The sequence below is a fragment of the Suillus plorans genome (genome assembly GCF_016647745.1).
Source record: "Suillus plorans strain S12 chromosome Unknown HD556scaffold_54, whole genome shotgun sequence".
NCBI lineage: Eukaryota > Fungi > Basidiomycota > Agaricomycetes > Boletales > Suillaceae > Suillus > Suillus plorans.
Window position 1 is genome coordinate 1 of NW_024537438.1, and position 11,630 is coordinate 11,630.

The following is an 11,630-nucleotide window of genomic DNA, read 5'->3' on the forward strand; positions in this document are numbered from 1 at the left end:
ATCTTCATTGGCCGACCTCAAGGCATCCACTGCTCAACTTGTGGGCGTCATTGCCGGCGCCGGCACGTCCCGGCCGGCTCAGTGCACGTCCACATTGCTCTGGCAAGGCAGGTCACCAATCGTTGGTAAGTTGCACTTATTAAATTAGTTTACCATTGATGTTTCTAATATCCGGGTAGGCTGACATCATCCGGGTGCATGAGAAAGGGGATTACATCCCTGGCATTGTGGCTTCCTGTTCTAAGGAGCTGATGAGGGTGCGTTCCATGACTCCCCAGGTGTTGCCCAACTGGCACAGCATTGGCCATGATGATCCCCGGGTGGCTAGACACGCCTGGCGCAAGCAGGTCCGTGCCTGGGAGGCGTTGGGTGACAATTCCTGTGATCTCCCTGTTGTTTCTAATCCTTCCACTGGCCCACTGACTGTCAATCTTCCGTCTCCACCTGTCCCTTCCCCCGCACCTGTCCCTTCCCCGCCACTGTCATTCACTCCCCTCCCGTCGTCGCCGGCAATGTCGCCGGACCTTCCGGCAAGACGACCTCCGAGTTCCGGGACAAAGGAAAGGTAAGGCCATTTCTGTTGACTTGGAGCCGGAAGTCGGAGGGAGCAACAAGAGGAAGTCCCCCATGATTTCTGGACACTCCTCCCAACCTCCGAAGTCGGCGATGAAGGGTCACAAGCGTGTCAAGTCAACTGGACCCCCAAGTCAAAGCCGTTTGTGGAGTCGAAGATGATGAAGACCCAATTGTTCAGGTATGTGTTCTGGCTCATTTGTGACATGCTCTCAATTTGTTGTAGCCGATTTCGCGTGGAGTGCCGGAGGTCGTCCTTCCCAGCTCTCCACCATTGTTGTAAGCCCCAGTTGCCTCGTTCACCTGGTTCCCCCAAGAAGCAATCATTTGGGCCTGCTTCGGTAAGTCTGATTTAGTCGTCCGGAACTCATATATATGCTCATGTGTCCACAGCTGACTGCCGCAAGCATCTGGAGGTCATGGTGAGTCTTCCGGACAGGTCCGGAACTCGCATGTATCATTCTTACTCATGCCCATCGCATTAGGAATCTCCCATCAGTCGTCCGAGGCTCGGGTAAGTCTTACAAGCTCGCCCGGAACTCACATGTGTACTTACAATTTATCAGGCAACCTCCGGCAGTCGTCCGGAAGTTGAGGAGTCCACTGGTGATACTTCCAGCGCTTCGGACGGTGACCCTCCGGCCACTACCACATTTGATATCACCATTCCCGGCCCAGTGAGTGCTCAATTAATTCCCCTAGTCCATCTACTAACGGATACCACAGAACAACCCCTGCCATTATTGCGTCAAGGAGAATTGGCCCTGTGCGACTCGTTTGGACAAGAGGTCCAGCCTCCCCTGCTTGTCTTGCATCCGCTGCTCCACCAAGAAGATCAAATGCAACCCGGCATCTCTGGGATCCCCGCCCAAACGGACCCGAGGGAAGTCTACCACGGGACGGACGTGTTCCAAGACACCTGCCCCTGCTCCATCCACTGCTCCGTCTCCCTCCCGGTCAAGGGCCCGGACTCGTAGTCAATCTCGTGGCCCGTCCCGAACTCCGGCCATCCCTGCTGCAAGTACACCCCAGGTGCAGTCACGTGGTCGCAGCAAGACCATCACTACCAAGAAGACACCTGCACCTGCACCTGCACCTGCACCTGCGCCAGCTCGTAAGTCACCCACACTTTTGATGACCGGCTGACCTTATTTTTACTTAGCTGTTCGGTCTTCCCATGCCGTGCATCTCCATTCCATGGCAATCGCGATTCGGGATGGTGCAGCTCGCATCGCTATTCTTGAGGCTCGGGTGCAGGAGCAGGATGCTAAGATTGATACCCTGCAACGCCTCCATGAGAGCCCCGGCGCACGATGGTCGACCCGCACCCTTCATTTTCACTTCCGGACACACCGGCCGATGCAACAATCTTGCTTGATCAATCTGGTCCCCCCCGTCCATTTCACCCCTCCCCTCCACACTTTCCAACCTCATTGATTTGGACATGTCAGTCATGGAACCCACACCCTTGATGGTTGAGGATGGATCTGCTATGGTAGGTCTCATGGTTGAGCCCACCCAAGTTCAGCCTGAGGGTCCACAATCCTCCGGCGAAATTGTGCTCCCGGATGAACCAGGCAACCTCTTGCCAGAATCCTCCGGCGATATTGTGGTCCCTAATGAACCAGGTAACCTCCTGCCAGAATATGATTCCTCTGATGAGGATATGGATGTTGAGGGGAAGGTTGATCTTCCTGGTGAGGAGGTTGCAATGGCTACATAATTGCTCAGTGATAGATGTACATAAATCTTTTTCAATGCATGTTACCTATGCCACAATTGAATGATTCAATAATCAGTCCCGATATCCAGAACTCGAAACTGTAGATTGAGGTAGATATCACCCTACACCCTAACACCCGAATGTCAAATTTTCAGTGCCAACCCCGAGTGCCGGGTGCCGGGTGCCGAGTCCCAAAGCCCGGAACTCAGATTTGACATTTGAGACGAACATCATTTTTCAAACATGTTTCTATCAACCTCCGTATATCTATAAACATTTTACTAACCTCCAAACCCCGAAATATATTTTTGTTGTCTCATACCGAGTTCCGAGTTCCGGGACCCCCGAACCCCGAAACCCGGCAGTCCACAATTTTGGGGTTCGGGTGATTGACGGACACATTGACTTTGTTAAGACCATGCACAAAGGGTAGGACTGATTCCAAGGGGCTTGGCTTCAGCTCGTGCGCTGCGCCCCTTACCCGAGTATGTGCCCTTAACTTCAGAATGAAGTCCGGAGAAAGTCCAGTGAAGTCCGAAGGACTTCCGGAGAAGCGTGGGAAACTTCGGAAAGACTTTCCGGACGAGTGCGAGAAACTTCCGGATGAGTGCGGGAAAGTTCCGGAGGAACTTCCGGAAATTACGATGGAGTTTCGTCCTGACGGGGATATGTGTAATGGCTACTCAGGACAAGTCCTGAGTAGAAGCAAACAGAGGAAAGGCTGTGTCATATCCCGCATTCCGGACCAACATCTGACGACGTTCCCACGCCTCATCCGGACCTCCGGACCTCCTGTCCATGTCTCCAGACCCAATCCTCTATCCGTCCGGATCCCTGTACTCCTGCATCTGATATCCGGATGCCAGATCTGATATCCACATCTCCGGATCTCCGGATCCGACCTATCTGTCATGTCCGAACCCAAACCTTAAATCAGCGCCCATCCCCTTATGGTAATCACCTGTCTCCGGACTTCCGAACATCCGGATCCGACCCACGTCTATCTTCCTTGCGTTCCGGACCCAGACCTATCACGCATTCATCTCCGGACATCCGGATCCGACCCGCGTCTATCTTCCGTGCCTTATCCCTTTGTATGTTCCTTCTTGAGTTAGACTTCCTCATTTTCCGTACCTCATTTCATCTCCGAGTTCATTTCCTATGATCCGTCTTATTTTCTAATACATTTCCACATGCTCGTACATAGCCTTACCCCTCTGCTTACTGATCTGCACAGACTTGCCTCTAGTATATAAACCCCAGTAGATACTCCTGTATTTCCTCAGTCTGAATATCATACACATATTAGTCCTCGCACTAGTCTTCACACTAAGTCCTCGTAACAGTTCTATTCCTCCGACTTAGTAATCATCCATCTCAGGCCTAGGGAGGAATTCCCTAGGCCGGAGCTCCGCTCCTCCGCTCCTCCGCTCCTCCGCTCCTCCGCTCCTCCGCTCCTCCGATCCTCCACTCATCCACTCATCCGATCCTCCATTCCTCCGAGTTTCCGGAAGTTCCTCCGGAACTTTCCCGCGGTCCTCCGGACCTATTCTGCTTCGGACTTTGTCCTTGCAGCCTTTCCTCTGTTTCCTTCTACTCAGGACGAGTCCTGAGTAGCCATTATACATATCCCCGTCAGGACGAAACTCCATCGTAATTTCCGGAAGTTCCTCCGGAACTTTCCCGCGCTCATCCGGAAGTTTCTCGCACTCGTCCGGAAAGTCCTTCCGAAGTTTCCCACGCTCCTCCGGAAGTCCTTCGGACTTCACTGGACTTTCTCCGGACTTCATTCTGAAGTTAAGGGCACATACTCGGGTAAGGGGCGCAGCGCACGAGCTGAAGCCAAGCCCCTTGGAATCAGTCCTACCCTTTGTGCATGGTCTTAACAGTATATTCAGACTCACACCTTACCGAGTATACTGAATCCTTAGATCATACCTGAAATCGGATCCGACACCGTCCCTTGGAAACTGTGTATTCCTCCTCCGAACCCTCCATTTTCCTGTATCCCATTTCCGATGAAAACTCCGGATTTTCCGGAGCTCATTCTCCATTCCCTGCATCTGTAAACATCCGCCGGAATGCTCAATTTCCACCCTTCATGCTCTGCTGTCATTTCCACTTCAGTATCATGACACTCCGGTCCTGAAACCAAACAGGATTGTCACCTCCGTGGCAGAACAAATAGGTTTTCGGACTTGATGTCCTGTAATTCCCTGATCCAATCCTATCTTTCCGACGCCCCACAGTTCCCTGTAACTCCGATGTTTTCCGTTTCCGAACTATTTCCTGAACTGGCAAAGTCAACTCCGGAATGTCCCAAACATTCAACTCATTTGGATTCTCCTCGTACCACCTAGAATATACTTGCTCACCCACCATGATCCGTTGATCAATAGGGTATTTTGCAGACCTCCTTTCCGATTGGTACTACAGGAAATGCCTTAGACCTCCGACGTCAAATCCGCTTTTTTGCGGAACCCCTATCTTCGGACTAGCCATGTTTTCCTTCCACTGGTTGATTTCCAGTCCGCCTCCATGTTGGATGGCACCTCCTCCGGTCAAAGTCCGGACCCCTATCTACCATTCCTATCCGCAACCTGATTAGCATTCACCTTGTATTGGTCTCCACTACCCTCCTTGTAGAGGAACTCCGTCTTTCATGATGATTTTCCTGCCAAGTGTTCGGGTTTTGATTCCTCTGACAAAGGCCCGCTCAGGTTCCTGCCTCCGAATCCGGATGGCACTCTTTCCTCCGCTCTAGCCCCTATTTTCCCTTCCACCGCCCGGAAATTCTTTGTTGATTCTCCTCCGACATTGGGAATGTCTCCTGAAAGGGAAAATAGGAATTTTGCTTCCGTTACATCCTATGCAAATTCCTGACCATTTCCTGGCTTCATTATCCACCTCCGGACCTTCGAACCAAAACTCCGGAGCTCCTCCGATTCATTCTCCGGAAGTAGGTCCTGGAAAACCATCTGTTCCTCTCCAGAAGCCTGTCAGTTCTTACATCCGACATCCCGTCCGAATCAACAACTTTCCGAACGTCTCCGCGTTTTACCCCTATTTTCCGGAAGTTTGTAACTCCGGATCTCTATTGGCTTTCTTGATGAAGGTCTCTGCCCCTCCGATCTATAACTCCGGTTTGCTCCTTGTCATCTCTGAACTTTTCCGGATCAGAATAAACATGCTTTGCGATTGTTCTTTACTGTTACTGATACCACGTCCACTCCAATAGCTTCGGATAAGCTCCGGATAGCTTCGGATATCTTCGGACATCCGGACTTTTCAGTATCAAAGTATTCCTTCGTGTTATGGCTCCGGATAGCTTTGGATAGCTTTGGATAAGCTCTGGATATCTTTGGATATCTTCGGACGTCCGGACTTTTCAGTACCAAAGCATTCCTTCGCGTTATAGCTCATCCGTACATTCCATTGTCAAATCTCCATGTTTCCAAAAGATCTGTTCACTCCTCCGCTCCAGGACAAGTTACACCTGCTCCGGATCCGAAACACTCCTATGGGTATTCCATGCCATAGCCCGGACATGTTTTATACAATTGTCCATCCTCCGTCCTCACTTTTCCACTCTGCAATCCTTCCATCTGTCCTCCCGTCCTTTTTTCTCCGGATACCAATGTCCGACCTTTACCCCTATTTCCGGAGCTCAATACTCCGGATTTCCGGTGGCTTTCTTCATGGAAGCTCCTACTCCTACCTCCAATGCACCCCTTGTCTCTGGACCGCCTCCATTTGGAATGGATATACTTTGCAATAGCTTGGAGTTGCTTCGGACCCGCTTCCGCTCCTGTCTTAAAATCCCTCACCATTCAATAGTGTCTTCTCTGGAATCTGTTTCGGATCCGGAAAAGCACTGGTGATACCTCCGAAGTTTTTAGCACTACAGTCCTGCGTTGCATTGTATCTTCCGTTCCATTCTGTTCACTCTTGTGACTCACGTCCAGTTTCCTCCGAAAATCCGAAGCTCCTGCCGGAACCCTGTGCCCATTTTTCCTCCATTGATGTTTGGAAACATCTTCCAAAAGGGGGGATAGGGACTCCGCTTGAGTATTCACTTCACCCTCTTCAGCTTGTGTTCCACCCGGAATTTACTTGCTCCGTCCCATAAAGGAACAATTTCCACTGTCTTGCACAATCATCCATGCATGTGCAGCTTTCCTATCCGACCCATAACCTATCCGGACCATTCAGTCGTATTTCCGGCCGGATCAGCTCCGGAAAACCGCGGGAAAAGCGCACATTACATTGCATATCATTGGAATACATCCGGAACTATTCATCCATGATCTTTCTAGGCCATTGATAGTCATCCGATGCATTTGACTTCACTGCCTAGTGTACCATCGTGTTTGACTGCACTTCCACCTCACTTCCTCTATGTTCCGATCCACCTCCTATGGGTTTCCACGCCATAGCCCCTATCATCCGGAACTCCGGAATTCCGAACCACTTGCAAACACCTCTGTCATATCACATACATCTCCTCCGATGATCTGTTCTCTTCCTCCGCTTTTCCGACTCAATATCCGTTCTGACTCCCATCGGATATTTCACCATAGACCCTGGCATTGCCAAACACTTACGTCCGGACCTCCTATCATGTTTTCCGACCACATCCGACCCTAATCTGACAAACCCACTTCCAAGTCCACTGTGTCACCTCCACCGATAAAACCGACTATATATCCCTAGTTAACGCAGTCGCCTGTTGCAGGACTTGCGAGCTAGAAGGAGCCGGCCCATTTCAGTATCCACCTCCACCTGACCAGTGTTGACCTCCGGACCATTGATTTCCGGTCTGTTGCATCCCTTCCGAAACCTCCTGGAAAGCATTTCCGGAGTTCCATCGGAAAATCGCGTCTTTGCAGATGTTGTCAATTCACGCAATCTCCGGCCCATCAAACAGCTTGCTCCGTCCTTTATGAGCCTATACACTAGCTATCCTTTTGCTCTAGCAGCTGTACCAATGGATATCGAATATTCCGGAAAGACATCCTCTCTGCACTCCCATCCTTCCTCTGCATTTCCGACCCTCCGCGTTTTTGACCCTTTGTGTTTCTGATCTCCGTGTTTCCGACCCATTCCTCTGCTATCATCATCCTTCCGTCCGACTCCTGTTGGTTCCCACGCCATAGCCCTACTCCGAACCATTCGGATCCATCCGCCCCATCATCAGGATTTCCATCCACCATGCGTGTTTATCAAAAAGCCTCACACCGTGTGCAAAATCCTGCTATTTGCATTAACTTTCAGTGCACCTGGAAACTCCGCCCATGACCTCTCGCAGTGTGCAACCAAAGCTCCGGAACATTTCCGGTCTTAGGGGCTAATTTCCGGAAGCTCACAGTCATATCCAGCAGATTCCTCTGACGCACTTCCGGCTCGAGTGATAGCACACATCGCAGATCGAAATCCATTCAACCTCAGACCTCCGTACAAAGGAAATCATGCCTCATAGCACTCCTTTCTCACTTCCTGCACTCCGGAAGTTCATCAGTCATCATGCGATTACATCTCCGATCATTTTCCGGTCATAGGGGCTAATTTCCGGATTTCCGATGATGCACTTATCCTTAGCTGTACCTCAGTACAAGCTCTGCTTCATGGAGAAAGATATGTCTCACAGGACTCCTCCGTCACATCAGAAAGAGGCCTGCATCGCATCCACTCTTGCCCTCTTGTCCTGCACTCGCTGCATTTCCACTGTCCTGATACAACCTCCTCCGCTCTGAAAGCTTCCTCCGATTTTCCCACGCATTTTCCGGACTTCCAGTCACCTTCGGAATTATCCTCAAAGTGTTCCAGACTTCCACTCCGGAAACCTATTTGTCCTCACATCACATCACCATTCTTCACCACCGTCTATGACGTCCAGTTTCCAGATGAAGTACTAGGCATCATAATGAACCATGTGTGTGTCAGGAACATTTCCGAAACCTCCGGAGATTTTCAGCTCATAGGAACCAATCCTCCGGAATCCATCCATCATTGTCCTCTGCCATATACCAGCAATCTCCGTTCGGGACTTCCTGAGTCTTCAGCCTCGAGGGCTCGGCCTTAAAGGGGGGATACTGTCATATCCCGCATTCCGGACCAACATCTGACGACGTTCCCACGCCTCATCCGGACCTCCGGACCTCCTGTCCATGTCTCCAGACCCAATCCTCTATCCGTCCGGATCCCTGTACTCCTGCATCTGATATCCGGATGCCAGATCTGATATCCACATCTCCGGATCTCCGGATCCGACCTATCTGTCATGTCCGAACCCAAACCTTAAATCAGCGCCCATCCCCTTATGGTAATCACCTGTCTCCGGACTTCCGAACATCCGGATCCGACCCACGTCTATCTTCCTTGCGTTCCGGACCCAGACCTATCACGCATTCATCTCCGGACATCCGGATCCGACCCGCGTCTATCTTCCGTGCCTTATCCCTTTGTATGTTCCTTCTTGAGTTAGACTTCCTCATTTTCCGTACCTCATTTCATCTCCGAGTTCATTTCCTATGATCCGTCTTATTTTCTAATACATTTCCACATGCTCGTACATAGCCTTACCCCTCTGCTTACTGATCTGCACAGACTTGCCTCTAGTATATAAACCCCAGTAGATACTCCTGTATTTCCTCAGTCTGAATATCATACACATATTAGTCCTCGCACTAGTCTTCACACTAAGTCCTCGTAACAGTTCTATTCCTCCGACTTAGTAATCATCCATCTCAGGCCTAGGGAGGAATTCCCTAGGCCGGAGCTCCGCTCCTCCGCTCCTCCGCTCCTCCGCTCCTCCGCTCCTCCGCTCCTCCGATCCTCCACTCATCCACTCATCCGATCCTCCATTCCTCCGAGTTTCCGGAAGTTCCTCCGGAACTTTCCCGCGGTCCTCCGGACCTATTCTGCTTCGGACTTTGTCCTTGCAGCCTTTCCTCTGTTTCCTTCTACTCAGGACGAGTCCTGAGTAGCCATTATACATATCCCCGTCAGGACGAAACTCCATCGTAATTTCCGGAAGTTCCTCCGGAACTTTCCCGCGCTCATCCGGAAGTTTCTCGCACTCGTCCGGAAAGTCCTTCCGAAGTTTCCCACGCTCCTCCGGAAGTCCTTCGGACTTCACTGGACTTTCTCCGGACTTCATTCTGAAGTTAAGGGCACATACTCGGGTAAGGGGCGCAGCGCACGAGCTGAAGCCAAGCCCCTTGGAATCAGTCCTACCCTTTGTGCATGGTCTTAACACTTTCCTAGGATTCTGCAATTTCTACCGGACGTTCATCGCTCACTACTCGGATATCGCTCGACCCCTTATCGACCTCACGAAGAAAGACCACCCTTTCGTTTGGACTGACAAATGTCAGAACGCCTTTGACCACCTTAAAAACGCCTTTTTATCGCAACCAGTACTAAGAAACCCGGACCCAACTCGTCAGTTCGCAATTGCTACCGATGCATCATTAGCAGCAACCGGAGCAGTATTGCTGCAGACTGATGACAATGGAATGTACCACCCATGCGGTTACCTATCCCAATCTCTCAACCCCGCAGAACGAAACTATGAAATCTTTGACAGAGAATTGCTAGTGGTCATTCGGGCACTCTCGGAATGGCGCCATTATTTGGAAGGAAGCCCCCACACCGTGATAGTATTCACGGATCATATGAACCTCCTATACTTCCGCTCAGCCCAAAAGCTGACACGAAGACAGGCACGTTGGCAACTCGTCCTTTCCAATTATCAGTTGGAATTGCATCACGTCGCAGGAACCAAATTAGCCGCTCCTGATGCCCTATCTCGACGTCCGGACCATTCACTCGGAAAAGATGATAACGAGAATCGCGTTCTCCTCCCCGATACCATGTTCGTACGACTCATTGACAATGATTTGTCAGGAAGTATTGCACGCAACTCCGCCGAAGACCCTGTGTACCAGAAAGCCCTAGAAGCATTGGACGGAGTATGCCTTCCCCCAATGAAATCCGCCCTCTCCGACTGGACGTGCATCAATGGCGTCCTCTTTTATAAAAATAGAGCTTACGTGCCAGCAGCCCAATGGCATGATGTGTTATTTAAACACCATGATCATCCCATGGCGGGACATCCCGGCCGATTCAAGACGGAAGAACTCGTCAAACGAGATTTTTGGTGGCCAGCCATGGGGACTTACATCCGTAAATACGTCGACGGATGCGCTTTATGTCAGCAGATGAAGGCTGACACACACCCTGTCACCCCGCCATTGCGCCCGATCCCCTCCGTCGCCACTCGCCCCTTCTCCCAAGTCTCCGTCGACCTCATCACTGACCTGCCTGTGTCGGGAGGTTTTGACTCTATCATGATCGTGGTAGACCATGGGCTTACGAAGGGGGTAATTATTTCACCCTGTAACAAAAACATCACCTCTGAAGGAGTGGCTAAACTATTTCTCAAAAACGTATTCAAGAGATTCGGTCTCCACGAGAAAGTAATCTCAGATAGAGGACCACAGTTCATTTCGAAATTCTCTCGAGAACTTGCCCGGCTCCTCGGATATCAGATTGCCGCATCAACCGCTTACCACCCTCAAACAGACGGACAAACAGAACGACTCAACCAAGAACTAGAAACCTATCTACGGATCTATTGCAGGAATAACCCGTTAGAATGGTCTAACCATCTTCCTATTGCCGAATTCGTCCACAATCATCGGAAACATGACGCCAGGAACACATCCCCGTTCTTTCTCATGATGGGCTACGAACCACGTGGGATCCCTCACATCTTATCGGTATCAGACACGCCAGCAGCAGAAGAAAGACTCAGAAACCTCCAAAAGATACGTGAAGAAGCACTCGCCTGCCATAACATCGCTATGCAACGAATGGCGGAAAGATCTCGCCATGAGAAGTACCGACCATGGAAGATAGGAGATAAGGTATGGCTCACAGCCGCCAATCTCCTGACATCTTTACCTTCTAGGAAACTTGCGCCCAAACAATACGGCCCATTCGTTATCACCGCAGTCTTATCTCCCATCACGTTTACCCTGAAACTCCCAGATCAGTGGAAAGTTCACCCCACGTTCCATGCTTCTGAACTATCGTCCTATCGCGAAACAGAGATACACGGACCGAACTACACCGAACCTCTGCCTGACATTATCAATGGCGAAGAAGAATATGAAATAAAAGCTATTCTTAGCCATAAGGGCACGGGTAAACGAAGACGCTATCTGGTATCATGGATAGGCTACTCCTCCGGAAGCAACGAATGGATACCCGAGGAGAACTTGCGGAGTTCGAAAGAACTTCTGACAACATATAAAAAGAGGCACAAGCT

At 50.6% G+C, this 11,630-nt stretch overlaps 1 protein-coding gene across 1 annotated transcript; it reads left to right on the forward strand.

Annotated features, from left to right (window-relative positions):
- Positions 1–179: 179 nt before the first annotated feature.
- HD556DRAFT_1394277 (uncharacterized protein) lies at positions 180–2,376 on the forward strand (the record flags this gene model as incomplete). Its single annotated transcript, XM_041303639.1, is given in 11 exon segments — positions 180–481; positions 561–706; positions 726–754; positions 800–826; positions 858–914; positions 1,059–1,087; positions 1,154–1,250; positions 1,300–1,687; positions 1,736–1,824; positions 1,875–1,959; positions 2,025–2,376. Coding segments are annotated over 11 exon segments (1,521 nt in total), but the record flags the coding sequence as incomplete, so codon positions are not given.
- Positions 2,377–11,630: the final 9,254 nt, after the last annotated feature.